General features: G+C 37.1%; 1 protein-coding gene across 3 annotated transcripts in view; it reads right to left on the bottom strand.

The window, feature by feature from the left end:
* Window positions 1–18,824, bottom strand: part of GABRG2 (gamma-aminobutyric acid type A receptor subunit gamma2) — a 67,764-nt gene that overhangs the window by 29,581 nt on the left and 19,359 nt on the right. For all 3 annotated transcript variants that reach the window (XM_032124588.1, XM_032124589.1, XM_032124590.1), the window contains exons 2-6: window positions 13,318–13,466; window positions 11,628–11,695; window positions 10,672–10,892; window positions 7,544–7,626; window positions 6,722–6,859 (exon numbers count right to left, since the gene is read on the bottom strand). In XM_032124588.1, the coding sequence (XP_031980479.1) occupies window positions 6,722–6,859; window positions 7,544–7,626; window positions 10,672–10,892; window positions 11,628–11,695; window positions 13,318–13,466 (659 nt within the window). The remainder of the gene's footprint in view (window positions 1–6,721; window positions 6,860–7,543; window positions 7,627–10,671; window positions 10,893–11,627; window positions 11,696–13,317; window positions 13,467–18,824) is intronic.

Here is an 18,824-nt window from a genome sequence, read left to right as displayed (position 1 = left end):
CAGCCTGTGCTGTTAAGATGGCCTTGGTTTTGCTGTTGCTCTGCTGCCACAGGATGTGTCCATAGTGATTTGAAAAGAAACTACAGAGCAGATGATGGAAAGAGAGGTGTCTGAATGACTAAAGAAAGTGGCAAGGCAACTGTGTAGATTTTTAGCCAAGGACTGAAGCAGCTAGTATAGAAGAGACTCCAATGTATCTGCCCTGAGTTCTTCCCAGCCATTCCAGGACAGGTCTCTGTCCTTCATGTCTGCACTTCATTGTCCAGCTTTTTGGGAAGCCTTTGGTTTCTCCCTGTAGTCTTGTCTGTCTCTACAGGGATTATATAAGGATAAATGGTTCTAAGGAGTTCTAATTTTGCTGTTCTAAAAAAGTACATGTACATAGATCTTGGAAGTCTGCATGACAGGGAGGATTCAAAATGCCTGCTTACTGAATTAGTTTTTTTATTCAGTTGTGTAAATTTTTATGTAGATTCTTAATTTGCCACACAGCTAACCAACTGAAAAAAATTGTAGAATACAAAAGGTAGGAATGAAGGGAATCATACTTCAGTTTTACTCTTTGAAGACATGATCCTGAAATGTAGATTATTTTCAGTGAACGAACCATTCAACAGTTAAACTTTAGTACTAATGTTCATTAATTACTATGGTTTGATCCATGACAGACCAGCAGGAGTATCTGGATTATTTTAGGAAAAATTTGTTGTTCACATTTTAGAAATATCTGTTATCCATTATTCTTCAAAAGAATATGCAGGTGTAATTACCTTAGACTGGTTTTTATCCCCTAAGAGCAATAGGAAACTGTTGTAAGCTGCCACCATAGCAGAATTCCTGCTCGGAGAAGTGTCTGTAACCTGTTTTAATGGTAATCAAATGAAAGTCAAATAATTAAACTCCTCCTGTGTTTTCTTTCAAATGATGGTATTTGGATGCAGTAACTTTAAACAGTGGTTCGTGCAAGTTGAAATAAGGGAGAGTTTGAATGAAAAAAAAATTTATAAGCAAAAATATTTCCTGTTGACTCGTTTACTAGGATAGGTGGATATTCCTAATGGGAGTAAAATCTCAAGGTGCATCTATTAATGTATTTTAGGGTTATCTTAAGGCTATTGTCTTAGAATTGAGGATTTCCATTGAGGCAGCAAACATAAAAATAGGCCTTTCAATCTATTGTGTCTGCCTTCTGCTTTAAATGTTTCACTGTCCTACAGAGAAAGTATTCTTTTAGCAAGCATGTTTAAGGTAATAATTTATTATAGCTTTTTCAAAAAAAAAAGGATATTGAGATAAATACCTTCCCATGCCATAAAGAGAACAATAACAACACCCAGAACACTTTAATAGTTATCTGGGTTTTCTGACTTACAGCTAACTATGTCATTATTTGCTCCTCTGCAAAGTGGATACAAATATGTTTAAATTCTGCCAAAAGCAAGATGCAGGTAGCAGTATCTTGTACCCATTCACTAGATTAAAATCTTCAGACAGGAAATGTTTTCAGTTCTCCGAGGCATCTCCCTGGCAATGCCATATGCCATATGCTGTAGTCAACCCATCCTAGAACCTGAGGCTGTATATAGGGCTGGCAGGGATTTCTACGTGGTAATCCACTTACGCCTATTTTTAATGTCAGGACTATTTTCCAATGCAGATCTACAAATCTGATTTTCAGCTGTCATATTTTGCCTTAATAAAGAAGCAGAAGAAGACTCCTGGGGTTTTCTGAGCATTATGAAACCTCTGGGGACTGCATGTCTGCCAACAGTTCAATTCATTAGGATACAACATTGAAATAAAATATAAAAGCGTGAAAATACATCCTCTTCCATAAAATAATAGCCCTGACCACATTTTCCTCATAGAACAGAAACCAGACCCTGATTTACTTATGTGGTTTAATAGATGCATAGCAAGATGAAGATTTAATTACTGATTTGTTTATCAATTATGAGCAATGCACTGTCTCTACTGCACAGCTCCTGTTAGCTCTCTAAAATGCAGAACAGGAAGAAAATAAAAGGCATTTACAAATATTGCTTGATCAGTCTTGTGGCTCCTGTGCAGCTTGTTGAATTGCTATTTATTAGTCTTATATTGCCTTTGTATCTAATTAAAAATTCAGGACGGGCTCTGTAAATAAGCAGTAGACAATGTCTGGTCTAAATAAAGGAACTACCCAGTCACAGAAATGAACTGGGAATACCAGAAACTCCATCTGTCCTGAATAAGTACACATTTACAAACTGTTTTGCATAGTACAATATTTTGTATGTTCAAAACAACTGGAAGAGTGAGTAGAAGTGCAATTTGTCTAGGAATTGCATGAAATTCTTAGAAACCTATTGATAGAAAGAATTTCAAGATTTAAGCTACTCCTTTCCTCTTGGTTTGTGATATGATTTCATAAACTCTCTGATTGTTGATCATTGTTATGGTTTAAAACCATTATGCTTGTTTTACTCCTTTGATCACCAATAATATTTTCTTCCAGACTAGTTCCATATTTCCAAGTATTTGTCATGTTTTCTAAACTCTTTACTTGTTATAGTCCCCTGCACTACCCTGTCTTTCTCAAAATATTGCACTTAAAAGTGATTTTTTTATTAATCAAGCAGAATGCAGCAACCATTTGACATAAATTTTTCACAGAGCAGCACAGTGAATATTTCTCCCAAGTTTACGCACAACACTGAGTAATACATCCCAGAGGCAGGATTTTTGCAATAGTATCACATTCTCTGTCCTTTGCAGACTACTACAGTCCCCCCAATTTTTTTTTGCAAAACTACTGATGTTTTTGTATTTGTGCAGTTGATTATTTCCTTCCTACAATCTTTCCCTCTTTAAATAAAGTAACTAATTACAAATTTTGAAATGTCCTATTTTCCTGTTCCCAAAGTGCAACATGTCCTTCTTGATATAATCCATGTCTGCATTCTATTTTGCAAATCTTATACTTCTGTATCACTTGTTGCTTTCTTTGTAAGAGCTACTCATAGCAGTGTGCATCCAGATTTTGCAAGTTGGTGAATTTTTGTTCTCTAGACTTTTCCATCAGTTCATCCCTTTTTTATTGGAGAATCTTATTGCCATTCAGTGGATGGGGCCTTACACTGTGAGCAAAAAGGTCACACACAAGAAGTGGTAGTTTCTTAATAAGATATGCACTGTTTGAACAGTGATTATGGACATACTTCAATAATACAAAATATCTTAAACCCATCTCAGTTTCTAATTGTGTGAGGTCAACTGTAGTAGTTTATATAACACAGATGGTATTAAGTCTTAACATGTACTCTATTGTGCTAAAATACAATGTTTTTATGTACTAATCATAAACATAAACTAAAATGCTGTTTACACAAGGTAGATTTTAGTGCAAAACCAAAAAATATATACAGGTAATGTATATGGACTATTTAGTTATTTTAAGGGAAGGTTCATAGGGCAGAAGGTTTAGAGTTAACTTTTTTAAAAGTCCCCACCATTACTGGACAGTGTATTCCATTAGCTAAGTAATTTCTTACTGCTTGGTCAGTGACTTTTGAAGAAAATTAAAGTTGCATGTAAATGTTCAGTTTGGAGAGAAACAAGCTGATAACTCAGGATGACTCACTTCAGATAAGAGAAACAGAGGGATGGTTTGTAATATTCCAGTTGGTTTTTTTCAGCTGTTGCTGGGATTTGCTGGGATTTGCTAACTGAGGAACAGAATTCCGACATCTGGCCCTTTGAGTTAATTTTGTATTTCTGCAGTGTGTGCAAAGGAAGAGCAGCAGATAAATGCATTAATTTCAGCAAGACCATCAGGTCTTAGGAAGATTACACTCAAACAAGCCTTGTCCTTCTCTGCCCATAATTCAGCCCATGGCTCAGATGTTCAGCTTTGACATGACAGAAAGAGAGTAGTGGAGTTTGTAATGGCCAAATCTCAGCCATGCTGAGTCTCTCTCCAGACACCAAGCAAGCACAGCCCTCAAGGACTACAAGGTGTTGGTTGCTGGGAGGTATAAAGCTGGAAACAAGAATTTGTTTTGAAATGGAGTAAATCATGACTCTGAAAGTTTACTCGAGTTACAAATGTCGTAACACTAGCCCCAGGCTCTTTTTGTTCTCTAACTGTTCAATTTTATATTCTCTAACACCCCTTCTTTTGTTCTGATTTCTCTGGGATTTTTTTTCACCTAAATTTAATTTTGGGGAAGAGTATTTGGGAGTATAGTGTAGCACTCTTTCCAACATCTCATGAATTTTTCCATTGCCTCCTCCACTGTACCTCAGATTCTATCTCTGCCAAAGCATTGGTATCAGTTTTTACTGAAATTCAGCACTGTAAGTAATGGCATAAAGTGTCAAAACTTATTTTAGCTGTATGGGCACTCAAACATTTAACTGGTGTACTCAGGCTGCACCTGTGTTGCTAATAAACTTGGAATCTTTTTTTTGTCCTTACTGTTCATGAAACTATTGAAAATATGTGCATCCTAAGAGTGTAATTATAGGTAGAATATGGGTCTGTCTGAGGAATACTGGACTTAATGTAGTGGCCAGCATGCTAATAAGTCACTTAAGTAAGCCATGAACACGCTTTAGGCTCTGGTGGCTTTAGGAAAATATTTGTAGGAAATAGACCAGATTCATGTCAACCCCTATGCTGTTGGGTTTTTTCCCCATGTTCTAACTAAACAGATGCCACACTTATCTCAAAATAAAATCTGTTTTTGCATATCTGTGGTCATAAAAACAAGAGGAGCAATGAAAATCAAACATAGGGTAACTGCAGCAGAAGAAATATGTACACAGGACATTTTTCCAAATTTTTGTACACAGCAGGCCTGTGAAAGCAGCTCAGCAGTCTGAGTAGCTTTCATGTGCTTTTTGACTTAGGAATTGAGTGACAACTTTTCACTGCTTTAATGTGCATCCTAGCTGCTAATTATTTTTCTTTAATGCAAATTAAACGGACTGGTGTGTTTCGTCATAGTAAAAATTATGGATGCTACATTATAGGAATTCTCCAGGTGAATACTAAAAGCTTGAATGACTTTACACTAAAAGAAGGTTTTCTTTGCATGAGAAAGGGATTTTTTGCTCTTTTGTGTTTTACTGTTCTTCTTCACATTAACAGAACATTAGTGAGTGCTTTTGAGTCACCAGTGCACTCAATCAGGGTATATGAAGCTTGTAGCATGTTAAGATTTTATTATTTTCTATCTCTGGTCAAAAAAAAAAAAAAAAAAAAAAAAGAGTTGATTCAAGAATGGCTCAAGCAGAAAATTAAAGAAAATAGCAAATAGAAGAAATTCAAATTAAGGCTGAAATATAGTTAGTTTTCAATGTGAGCAAGATGAGACTGGAAGCACACTTGGGTACACTGCTGCCGTTTGTGCTGTCTGAGGGGAGATGTATGTATTGCTTGTTATATTTTTGCCTTGAGAGCCCTGTGTAATGGTGGTTATTAGCAGCTATGGTTCACACACATGCTGCTCTCCTGTCCTCTTTTGCACCTTTATGTTTGTTTTCCTGGGAAAATGAGAAAAGTTAAATGTTTTCTTGAATACTTGACTAAATACCTTCCTTGGCTAAAATGGCAGAAGACTCCATGAGGCGTACGTTGCTGCATTCTGTTTTGCCCTGCTCATGAGACTGAACACATCATTGGCGCCTAATGTCCAGAGCTTCGTGAGTTGGAGCTTGAATTAATTCTTCATCTCCTTGTTTGTTCTCCTGTGTAATGTACAGCAGGCTCCTCTCAACTCTGGCGTATCTCACTTTCCTTTTTGAATGTAACAGCAATGCTGTTCTTATTTTAGAAATAAAATGGGTGGGGGTATTTCTGAAGTCAGAATGAACACAGATGTCTGAATTTAAATTAAGATACTTGCCAGAGCTATAAAGTAAGGTAAAAATTGGAAGCAGCCTTAAAAAAACCCAACCTGCTTAAATTTCATTGTTCTTTTTGAAAGTAAGAAATGAAAGAGATATCATGCACATAGAAGAATGTTAATATGCAGTTCCTCTTTGCATCCTTCCTCATAGTCACTGGTTTTCTTTCCACTGAGAAACAAAACAATATATATGTCTAGAAAAATATATTCTTCTGCTTAGTTAGCAGGGTTAAAATTAAACACTGAGTACTTCCTCATTTATCATTCTAAATTCCATTGCTTGTTTCCAAGGAGATAGAAACATGAAGGAAAGCCATCTGAGACTCTGATTTGTAAGGCTGTTCTCTTTAATGGGAGTTGAATGTGCCTTATGTTAAGGAACAAAATAAATTCAGAGCCTCTGTAGTGAAGAGGTTGGGACTTCGAGTGTCATTTCTGTGCAGGCTTACTTTCTGTGTCTGGCAGTGGGAAGAGGACTGTAAAACGTTCAATGCAGTGTCAGATCATCCTTTAGTGGCTCAGTTCTGCTGTTTCCTGCACTGAAACACTGCAAGTTCCTTTACCCATCCACCCTTTGTAGTAGTGGCTTTGTCCTGCCAGTCAGAGGTTTTTCTTGGAGGACAAGAATGGACAGTAGACACAACTTGTTTTTCTCCCTATTAGGAGTTCAGAAATGCCAAAGCCTGGATGGTTCCATAGATACTGAAAAGCCTGTAATTGTTCAGTGCGGTGTAAATGCTAAGTTCTAACGAGAGGTATCTTTCTTGGTTTAATTTTGTTAATAAAATCCTAACTGAACCTGGCAGTAAACCCTTCAGTTGTCTTACCTGAAGTAGTCTTCACCACCTCAGTTGTATTTCTTAGTCCTGTAAAGGCGAACTGGTAAAGCCTCCAGGACCGGGTGTCCCCCACCTCCACCGAGCTGCGCTTCCACTGGTAAATGATCTCTTCTCTGGGGTAGCCATCTTATTGCAATGGAAAATACAGAATGCTTTGTTTCATAGTCACTGCTAGGGTTTAGGGTGCTTTGGGGAGTAAAAATACTACTTTCTATTTCTGGAAAGAACTGGAGAAGCATATTGTAAGTAAATTATAGATATGTTTTTCTCAAGTTACTAGTGCCTTTTACTTAATGTCACATTTTATTAATTATAAATTATAATAGCACTTGAGATAAATTTTTCAAAAATAGGTTTTCCACTTTTGTGGACCTAATATGATGCAATTTTGCCCATCCTCCAGATCCATCTGCAGCTGGATCAGGAATTCACACCTTGATCTAACTGCAAAATGTCAGACTCTTGACTCCAACTAGTACAATAGTAAAACACCCGTGCACAGAGAGAAAGTGGGAGGCCATGACATCTTGATGCTGAAAGTAAAAATTTCTTGTTTCATGCTCAGATATAAGTATAAATTAATCACATGGGGTCCAGAAATGTTATATTTTTTTTATATCACTCCTTAATGATATTTGTGAACATCTGTGATACATGTACTGAAAATAAGATCAAAATAAAAGTAAAAACCAGTGGGGTATGTCTAATTAAGAACATAACCTTCACTGACTCTAAGTATGTAAAAATAAATTTATAATAAGCAGTTCAGTGTGGGTCAGAAAAAGGAATATTTTTAAGCATGTTACTTACAGCTTGAAAATTCCAATGGGCAGGAGTGGACATCCATTGGGAAGTTGTGTAACTGTAGCTGACACTCAGCATCAATTGTCAGCCTGAAAAGAAATAGATCAAGATATAGGGAATGCACTTGAGAAGTTTGTCCTGAAAGCTACATCATGACAAGCAAAGCAAGATTCTTACTAATACAGATCCTGACTACAAAATATACGAACATTATATGTATTTATTTATATATATATAAAGTAAACTATTTCTATCTATGTAACTGTTGGAATATTCCAAGCATAGGAAGACATCATGGTTACTGATAAGCAATATTTCTTTTTTGGTTCCATAGACCCTGATCATCTACTTTCCGGACTGTGTAATGGAAGAAGGTATTAAAGTTCTGTTCCTGTGCATCTGAAGTGTCAGCATTACTCATGACTGACAAATCCATAAGTAGGTATGCAGGTCATCTCATGAGCAGTGACAAATCTTTGTGTCACAACATGCCATAATGCACTAGGAAAATGTATTTTATGTGACAAAAATTCTATTTCAGAAATGATGGATAGGAGTCCAAATTTAGATATCTGCATCCAAGACAGCCATCTAGACTCCCTTCACAGCTAGTGCAAAGGCGCTCTGAGGATACACTTCCTCTCACTCCAAAATAAGACATTTAAATTTAATCAGAAAAAAAATGTACCAAAAGATGTTTGTCTCCACTGAATATTAGGAGGGTCTCCATGATAACTCAGGTAGTGTAGGTGCTAAGCTCAGGTAAAGACAATTACTTTCAGAAATCCCAAGTAAGATGAAATGTACCCTCTGATGTTCCTGTTAAAAACTCTACCATTTTTCATTCACTCCCAGCCCACCCATGAGCTGCAGGATACTTGGACTTTGAAAGAGGTGGGGTGAGAGAGGGAAAAAAGAAAAGTGTGGGGTAAAATGTTTATTTGTTCCCCAGGGAGTCTCTAGGAAAGCTGTAGGTTTCTAGTCTTTTCTGATTCTGCAGTGTCTAAATGATGAGCTCTGTGAGTTGGGTTTGTCTCCAGGTTCTTGAATGAAGGTGTTATGGGCAAATGACCCTGAGTCTTATCCTGTAGGATGCAGAGGAATGCTGGAACCACCAAGTTAATGGAGTCAGAAGGAAACTTTTCTGCATTAGGGATTTAGGAAAAAGTCTGATTTTCCTGTTGCCCTTCTTCTCATTTTCATCATCTTCAGTACCACAGATACTTGACTTCCTGCTGGGTAGGGTGGTTCTTAAACCTGGGGGGAGGTGACTGAGAAAAATCAGTGATCCCTTCTGGATCCCTCTTCAGGACAGAATCCCAGCTGTGTGATATCACATTTCATTTCTGAGTTAATCGAGGTTGAATCCTTACTGGTGCTTGCTGTGACTCACTAGCACAACTAAATAGACATTGATAGCAGATAACGGTTTCCAAGTTCCACCAGATACATCTCTTTCTAATGAGAGGAACCAAGGGATTTAAAGAGAAAGGTAATAAAGTCCAAACAGACAGTAGTGTACACAAGTCCAAATTTAACATTTGAAAAATGGATCTAGGCTCATCTTTATCAGACTAACTTTGATTTGCATTGGATTTCAATTCTGATCATTCTATTACCTCTTCTGGCAATGCAATATGCAATGAATGTTAAATAACTATGAAATAAAATTCCTTTTCATAATTCAGACAGTTGCAACATTAAAAGGTTGTCTTAACCAAAGCTTCATATCTATTCATTAAAATTATGAGTGTACTTCAAAACTTTAATTTTGGCACCCAATAAAGTAAAAACAAAAAAAAACTTTTGAGAAAATGCAGTCTAGAACTCAGATGATCTTATGTCTGTCATCTTTCATTCTGCACTCTCATTTTAAATTATAAATTGTCTTGAAAAAATGCTGTATTTATCTATATTTTACATAAACCCAAATATTACATGACATGCAAGAAAAAGTATAAAAAAACTCCCACAGAATTTTCACATTTAGGAGGTATGAGCATTTGGAATATGATATTTGAGTTGTTGCATATGGCATATGCATAACTTAATTATTGAAAAGGTAATTTGTCTTAAAAGAAAAACTATACATGTGACTGAGGAACCTGGACAGGTTGAGCGTATCAAGTTCAGATCCATTTTGGTGGAAGGGTGTGGTGCTGTATTCGCCCCTTCCCCTGGCTCTAGCCCTGGTCACACCCTCTGGTTCTCCCTATTGGATCCAGTACCCCAACTTCGCCTATGTACCACCCCTGCGCCCTGAGATCATTCATCCATGTGCTTTCCCCGCCTCCCTCCTCCCCATATGAACTGCCAAGCTCCCAGAGGATGTGGTTCACTCTGCCTCTGGGAATTGGCTTGTTGACATGCAATAAAAGTTCCTCTGAGGCCCGCATGGAGGGACCCTTTCCCGCCTCCTTTACTGTTACCATGTTGTGAGCTAGCAGGGGCAGGTTTGCAGGGCCATCTGGAAGGACTACAGAAGAGCGGAACTGCCGCCCTATCCTAAGCAGCCTCGCAGCGTTTTCTGAGAAGGCTGCAGCTTGCAAAACCAAACCAAGCAACGCAACAGAGGGGGGCATATCCATAGGTTTGAGTTAAATGTTCAATGCTGGGATTGTAAAATCTTGTTTGCCTGAGAGATTTACGGAATAAAGTGCTTTTTCTGGGTGGAGTTTCATCTGGCTAAATTGTAATCAATTCAGAGTAAGAGGCCTTTGATGTATATAATAGCTCCTTTTGTACCATCTACTTCAAGGATATTTCACATTTATGAGTTTAACACAACAAAAATGTAAAAAGGACCAAACCAATGGCAAACAATAAAACGTACCTTAAAATGAAGGCTAATTACTATTAAAATGATTATATTAATGTTAATATAGGAATGTGATTATTGTGGAGCAAGACAGGACAATCTATAAGAAGAAATAAAACTTATTGTGCCAATATAAAATAAATTTCATACAGTTGGTATCTTCTAAATACTTCCCTTTTTCAGGGTTTTTTTGCATAAAAAAATAGGAAAACTCAGTATTTTTTTCTTTCAGGTTAATGTCAAATGACCTGAATTCATAGGATTTTTCTCTTTGGCTTTCATTAGAGAAAATGAAATTAAAGTTAGGTATAAATACCTCAATGTGTACAAGACTCTGCCGTCATTCCAGATCCTGAGCATCCTATTAGGAGTTGTTATCCAATGAGCGTCAGCCTTCTTGGAATTTCGGAAAAATGTGTCTGGTATCCAGATCTTCCCAACCATGTTGCTGTTTAATCTGAGCACTTTTATAGTGCTGTTGAATTTCAGACGTCTGTCATACCACGTTTGGGCGAAAAATATATCAATTGTATATTCCTGTTGTGTTAACCAGAAATACTGATGAAAACATAGCACTCAGCATTCCACATAACTCCTGATATGCTTTCCTTAATTTATTGTGAAAAAACGGTGAGCTACAGAAGGTGATACTGGAACTGATAAAACCAAACTCTTCTAGTGAATTTTTGAGGCATGTTTTACCAAAGATTATTGTTTTAAAACAATTTATTATTTTAACATTGAGAGTAAAACTAAGGTGCAAGTGAATGTTATATGCACCTTTCTAATTCTGTGTCCCTGCATCTCAACCCACACCTGATATTTCCTTGAATCCAGGACAGGAAAAGCTTGAGCTGACTTTAATTGCCTGTGCCCCCTGGTTAATCTCAGAAACGGTGAAGTCTCTGGAGAGGATCTAGGCCTTTTACTTATTATCTCTTGGTGGCAAGAGTGGTAATATCACTCATGAATGGTTTTCCCAATTTTGTAGCAATCTGGAAGGTCAGTTTTAAAGTATTGCAAAGCATTTGAAAGCAGAGCACATAAAAATGTGAGGATATATTAAAACTATTGGTTTTGCATTTTTTCAGCATACAGCTCAGTTTTCCTGTCTTGTACAGATTTATAGCTCATACAGTCCTCCCATCCATAATTTAAATGAGGTGTTAAAAATAATATAGGTATGCCACAACGTTAAGAACTAATGGAAGCTTTGTCATGTCAAAATGATGGAGACTTTGTAACAAGGAAAATGGGCAGTCCTTTACCTACCATGTTGATAGCATTCACAGGGCCAATGCTATTTACGTACATGTCAGTGTGAATTATTGTGGGTTTAACTGCAGAAGAAACAACAAGAATCAGTAACGTCCATGAAGGTCAAAGTCAACTACATGAAAGTCAAGCACAAGCATGTTATTATGGCACCTCTCCTCTGTGGTTGCCTCACATTTAAAGGTACATATACAATAAATACAAATTTGCAACACTGTCTTCAGTTTGAAATTAGTTGGAGACACTTTGAGACAAATTCTTATATCATTTATTCTGTCAAAACAAATTCCCTTATGCTATGAGAACAAATACTGAAACCAGTGCTGATAGCTTAGAGAGATTCATGTCTGACTGAAAGGATCTATATTTTGTATCAGGTCACAGCAATGCATCAAAACAAAACACTGGCAATGAAAGCAAACTTATTTTTCTTATGATGTCTTGCATCACTTGTTCTACATAATAATGCCAAATGCAAAATGACTGCTGTTGCCTGCAGAGGTGTCTGTAGGTGAGTAACAATTTTGTGAGCCTAAAGCCAAAATAATACTTAAGGCTCTTAGACAGAATTAAGAATAGTTGTTACATTAAATTATTTTGAAATTACTCCATTTCAGCTTTATTCTTCTTATACACCTTGTTTACAGAATGATTGGTTTTTTCCCAGATGCTTTTAGGAATGCTTTATTTCCTTTCTGTTTCTAAAGTCTTGGTTTAAGTGAAGACAAATTCCTCTGCTAATTTACACTGTATACGTACACTGAAGGTTAAAGACTCATGTTATCCTTCACTGTGAAAAATTCCTTAGTTTATAAGCCTCTATAAACTTGTTAGAAACAGCTTCCTTCATTAACCTTGCTGCTTTCTGCTTTCCTCTGCCTGCCTCATCCATGAAATCTCTGTGCCTTTTTCTATAATCTTGTTACTGGTGTATCCTCTTCTGTATTGTCTGCCTGCTCTGTGCACTCATGGGGCTTCTCAAACTGACTTGCAGCAATTCAGGGAGATTTTTTCCTTTGAGTTACCTCAGTAATCAGTAGAGAGGGTGATTCCTCCAAAAGGTGATTCAATCAAATAAGGCTTCCATTCTGAGTCCAGGCTTGGCTCTGTATATTTACATTGACTGTGGGGAATCATCTGGGCAGATTGGCTTTGCTTGACTGCAGTTATCTTTTGTGAACCTATTCTTCTGTGCCCTATTCTGTCACTTCCTGCCCTGCTGTGCAAGTGAGGGCTCAGGCTGCATCAGTCTGTGCAGGCCTGCTGCCCTCAGAGGCTCTGTATCCATCACATCCTACAAGGATTAGGCTGTGTTACCCTCTTTTTGGCCTTTCTTTCCAATGTATTATTTGTGATTCTCTAACAGAATCTCTTTGGTGTAAAAAGAAGAGGAAAAACTTGCTTTTTCATTCCCCAGAAGTTACATTCTGAACTTCCTATGCAGGTAAATCATTAAAAGCAGCCTGATTCACTCTTATTAGAGGTCTTAGGATAGATTCAGCAATCTTAATTGATGTCAGCTTCCAAAATCATGACTGTTTTACATACCTCTGATGTTTTTCTGCATTGCATTTTATTCTCGTAACTACTTTGAATGGCTTCTGCTTCCTGGGTAGCAAAATCTGACATGAAAATTCTTTCTCTTTGCTGCTTAATCAAAAGTGGTCTAAAAACGAAACCAACATACCTCCTATGTCAGGTCTCAATTTGTTGTCATATCCTTCCAGCAAGCCATTTAAAATAAGAGTCACATCACTCTCATGGACTTTGGGAGTCAAAACCCAAGTCTTATTTGAAGTGTAATCTTCATAATCATCATCTCCCTTTTGGGTGGAACTATTAAAGAAATAAAAATGAAGGAAAGAAAAGCCTTGAAAACTACAAATTTGTAGGTAACTACTTTGGAAGACAATACCCACACTTTTAGATTTTAATAATACTGTAAAAACATTTTAAAAATTTCCCGTTTTCAAAACTAGACTCCCACTAAAGATGCCGCATAACAGTTGAGGTTACAGTTCACTTTATCAGCGTTTCCTTTTAGTACGGTTGAGATCACATTCTGTCTGTTCAGAGGAACATCAGCGCTTATCACCTTTGTTATGCCTATTTTTTCTCTCATTGACTCAGGTGGAACCTGTTATGAAATAAATCTGTCACTTAGCTTATGCAACTCTCCACCAAAATATCACTTATTATGTACACAGTGTTGTTGCTTTACTTCTATAGGAGAGAATGATTTGATGAAACACATCATCAAGACAAGACTAATAATTAGATTCATTCAAACTTCTCACACAGCTTTTCTCCACTTTCTCCACTCTGATGAACTTGAGTTTACTGTGCATTTGGAAAGTTGAGCACAAATTTTTGTCAAGGATTTTCCTTTTCACTTTTGCTAACCAGAACCCACAGAGGATAAAAAAGTCTGTCTGCTGGGGTTTTTCTGCTACTCAGAAGTACGACAGCAGATCTAATTCAACCTGCTTAGCACAGTAAAAAAAGCAAGTTCGGAGTCAGAAATGTGTAGACTAGTCTTAATGGATGTTTTGTTTTCTCAAAATCAGTGCCTCTAGTTCTAGAGGAGAACATTGAAACTACTTTAGAATATGACATAATCAGATATTTTCATTTCAGAATGTCAGTGGTAATCAGCTGAACACTGCTAGGCAACCGTATGGTTTTTTGCATAATATGCCAGTGCCCTTCTTTCCTGACCTGCTTCTGTGACAAAGTTTGAATACTGCTGGCTGGATATGGAAAATATTAATGATACTACAAATGTCTTAAGCCAGTGGAGAGAGTTTGGGTACAAATGGGTGAAAACCAGAAAAATTAATTATTTTCCGGTTTCAGACAATCTGAAAAGGAGTGGGAAAGAGCACAGAGAAGCAGATTCTCATGGGGGCTGGATCTTCTGCTTGACACACAAGATTAAAAGAGGTGCAGCTGGTCATGGTCATGGGTGCAGTAGTGAAGGGGTGACTCATCCCAGAGCCTCAGCTGAGGTCTTGCACACTCTTCCATATAGTGCTCCCCTGCTGCATCCAGCTTGTACCTACTCAGAGTGCATGGCTCAAACACTTTCCCGTGTTGGGTATTTGGGAGATGTAAGCCAAATGCACAAATACAGTCTCACTAGGAAAGAGGCTTTGGGTTCTTTCTTCACCCTGGGCACAGCCTAACAGGAAAGAGCTGTAGCTTTTTTTGCCTCTCAGTGCTTCCCAGGAGGTGCTGAAGGCACAGGGACATTTGAAGCAGCCTGAGATTGCGTAGGGCTGTAGCAACTAGGAATGTGTAGCATGGAGAGAGAGCTAGTCTTGCTCTGAGTTGAGCTTGGAAGCTGGTAATGAATCTGATCTGCACCTTTGTTACATGTGCTGGGTACGAGCCACTGACTGCAGCCTCCAGGCACCACTTCACCCACCCTGCACCAGCCATGGGTATCTGGGAGCTTCAGCTTCCCAGGCGAAGAACTGGCAACCCAAACTCTTCATTCTGGCTGCACAAGCCTGGACCTGTAGTGTTTTATTAGGAATCAAAAGCAGAGTTTTAATTGGCAATATGCTCCATGGTATTCTGCTGGTACTGACAAACAGGCCAATTTAATTAAATTGGGAGAATTTTTTTTTATTAAGTTGTCTGGAGTTCAAAGATCTAATTGTAATTCAAAGAAACATAACCGAAGCCAAATTCTCTCTCCGGGAGGAAAGGAAATACTTCTGAAATAAAGTCTTTGCAAACAGAATGCACTAGATTATGTTTTCAAACTGTGCAAAGTGAATGAAGAAAAATAACTTTATGTATAAAAAACCTTATTCATGTTTTATAAGCAATTAAACAGCTGTTCTCTGAAAAGAATACCTTTTTCTGCGTGGAAAAGAAAAAAATCAAATGCATTCTTTCACAAACGCAACGTTACTGAATATCAGTGCAATGAGAAAGCTTGAAAACTCAAACCAGCTAATTAGTAGTCTGGTCTACTAGACAGTAAAAGATTAGAAGTATGTTTGTCTAGAAGTTTTCTCAGATCTAGAACAACCTTATTGAACAGCAGCCCACAGTAACTGAAACTTCCATTCCTTCTTGGAAATTATTTCTCTGACAGAAATAGCTATCTGTATGTTTGCTCATCTCTTATCTCAAGCCATTTTGGCACTCCACGTCTCCAAAACCAGTAAATGCTTCATGAAATTAGTGGGAGACAGAGGAGATAAAACACAGCCAATGCAGCTGGCGAAAAATGCTACTGAATTCCAGCTTTTATAAGAATGCCACAAGGATCATAAGTTAGCATGGGTATGCAATTTTCTGTCTGTGTAAACCTGCATTCCAGCCAGAAAAATCAGAGGTGCATCTCTAGACAGATGAGCAGGGCTTTAGCCGTGCAATGCCATTAATACAATGAAAATTATGACAAAGCCCCTTTCATCTCCTTAAGACTTTCAGCTCAGTCTTTCTGATTATATGGCTGAAATTTTGCAAGTGCTTTTAATGTCCAAACCAAATTTGTTAAAGCCTAGATTACACCCAAATGCATATTGAAATCTATTTTTATTTTTCTGACTGCTAGAAATTTTCAAATCTAGTAATATAGATATGAAAAGAAACATATTTACCTATTTGCAGATTAAACCATAATTTTTTGAAGGTTCATCTTTCAGACACTGATACAAAATCTCACCATATGAGATATTCCCACTGTGATATTAATGCTACTGCAAGATGTCTGCAAAACTGCTTTACATAAATCCATAAATACATACATTTCCCTTGCTGGAAAAGAGATTACTTAAGAGGTTCAGAACCCAAGCTTGAAACTTCAAACCAGAGAGTAATTAAAGTTAGAAGGCACTTTTGGTGGTCATCTGGTCCAATCCCTGCTCATTTTGCCACCTGAGTCTGCATGTGGTGGCTGTGATGGTAATCACAACCATAGATAGATACATGTGTATCCACAAGTGTTTAACATTCAGGGAGCTCTTTTTATGTCTCAAATTACTTGAAATACTTCTTCACAAAGCAGGAAGAGGGCAGAAATTACTGATGCTAATAATAATTTATTAATTTAGATCTGGTTTTCTTAATAATCTATGCAAAGATCTATAAAATGGTATCTCACTCTACAATTACATAAAAACCTCATTCTACCAATGAGATTTTTACCATGTCAGGGGCTTCCTCCCTAGAACAAACACGTATTAATCCAAATCCTACATTGAAGTTTTTACTTGATTTATAACATTTATGTAGCTCTTTTGAGTGCTAACTGATGAGGAGTAACTTTAGCACAAACTGAGGCTGACACAAACTAAATGTTCAGGAACTTATTCTTCAGATCTTTGCCAGTGTATTTGATCCGTACATTTCCTTGCAATACTCTCTGGGCAACATTTAATCATTCTTGGTGCAAGTGTAATCCTGGTGGGCAGAGGTGCCCACTGCAGATAGAACTGGGGTCACCAGTCAAGGGAAAAAGGATTAATGAAGTGACGCTCACTTCTGTTGTCATATCCTCCTTTATGGGCCCCTTAGCACTAAAGTCATTATTTCTGTACTGGAAATACATTGAAATTGTAGAAAAGGATATCTCTGCTGGGAAATCACTGATGCATTAGGAAAACAATTTTTTTCTATCTTCTTTATTGATCCTTATTCAGAAGACATGGTCAAGCCCATTACTTAAATGTTTTGTTAATGTGCTGATACACTATTCTCTTAGCAGTCCAAAGCCACAAAAGTCCACAATACAGTTCAGGAATCTTTTTTTTTTTTTTTTTTTAATAGATTCAGCATGATTTCTTTTCTTTTGTGCTTTCATTTCCCTGCAAGTAAGTTTGATGCCTATGTAAAAATAATCAGCACTTTAGCAAAATTTAAGAAATACTTATATTAATGGTATCTAACTGTCTTACATTATTATGCTTTCAAGCCTTTTGGCTTAAATTCTTTAGTTCAAAAATTAACATAAAGCATAGGTTACCCATTTCAAAACTACTATGTTTTAGTTAATTGCTAACACAAAGTCAACACTCTAACTTTGGATGATCTCTGCTGTCATCTCTATATCAGAGACACTCTAATGTGATTGCCAGGAGAATCTTATGTAATGTTTCTTGGAAAGATACTACCATGTGTTGGTAAAGATAGGCCATGCATTATTTAATATCACAGCAGCAATAATTTTACAGTCTAAATTGGGGGACAGATTATTTAAGTAGTGAGCAATAACTCACTAAGGATATCCCTTTGAAATAAGGTATTATTTCTAATCCACAGGAACATGATTTTCATATCTTGTTACAAGGAATAGAAGGGAAAGCATACTCTTCTCTGGCAAAAAAAACTTCCATGGCTGGTGAGTCTTTCAGACTTTAGATATGAGGTCATATATTTAGCTCGTCAAAACCTCTATAGTTCCAGTGACTTTAAATGAGTTATACCAGTTTGTACCTGCTGTGGCTCTGTCCTCTATGTCTTCTAAATATAAAAAATTAAATTTAACTATTACCAAGAATTTTGTTGTGAAACTTCACCCGAGTTAATTGCCAATATTTGCTGTTTACAAGCAGAATCAGAGTAGCCACTAAGTGCCTAAAGGGAAGGACCTGTAGCAGTACTGAATAACTAATAAACTAATTAAAAACTTAATTTTATTTATCAAAAAATCTGGGCAGTTTCATCTTTTATACAAAGTAGGCTACAGAGCTTTCAGCAAAGATTTAATAAACTACTTGAACAAAAAACAAGTTTTCTGTTGAAAGCACCAATGTTTTCTACATCTCAGGGAAGAACTGAAACATGGCTTGCCAGTTCACCCAACAGCACTGTTCAATTTAATGAAGAGTCAAGTTCAATTCATTCTCTGATGTGCATAGAAAATTACCCTAATCTATAGGTCATACATTATTCATGGTGATACTATGGTCACTGGGAAGGAAAGATGTATACCAGGTTCCCACTGTGCATACAGAGATGCTGTAGGCAGATGTGACATATGAGTATGTGGAGATGGCAGATGTGTAAGAGAATACAGTGTCTCTGGAAATCTAACAGTGTCTAAATTCTCCCTTGTTGACTCATATTTTAAGTAAAGGTATCTTGATTGAAGCAGAAAATGTTTTCACAAAGCTGTGCCATGAATTCTCTTGTCCTGTTTGTGTTTCTGTTCTGTCCATTTGTCCTTGGATTAAA

This window comes from Corvus moneduloides, chromosome 15, assembly GCF_009650955.1.
Source record: "Corvus moneduloides isolate bCorMon1 chromosome 15, bCorMon1.pri, whole genome shotgun sequence".
NCBI classification, from domain to species: domain Eukaryota; kingdom Metazoa; phylum Chordata; class Aves; order Passeriformes; family Corvidae; genus Corvus; species Corvus moneduloides.
This window is presented reverse-complemented; position numbering and strand designations above follow the sequence as displayed.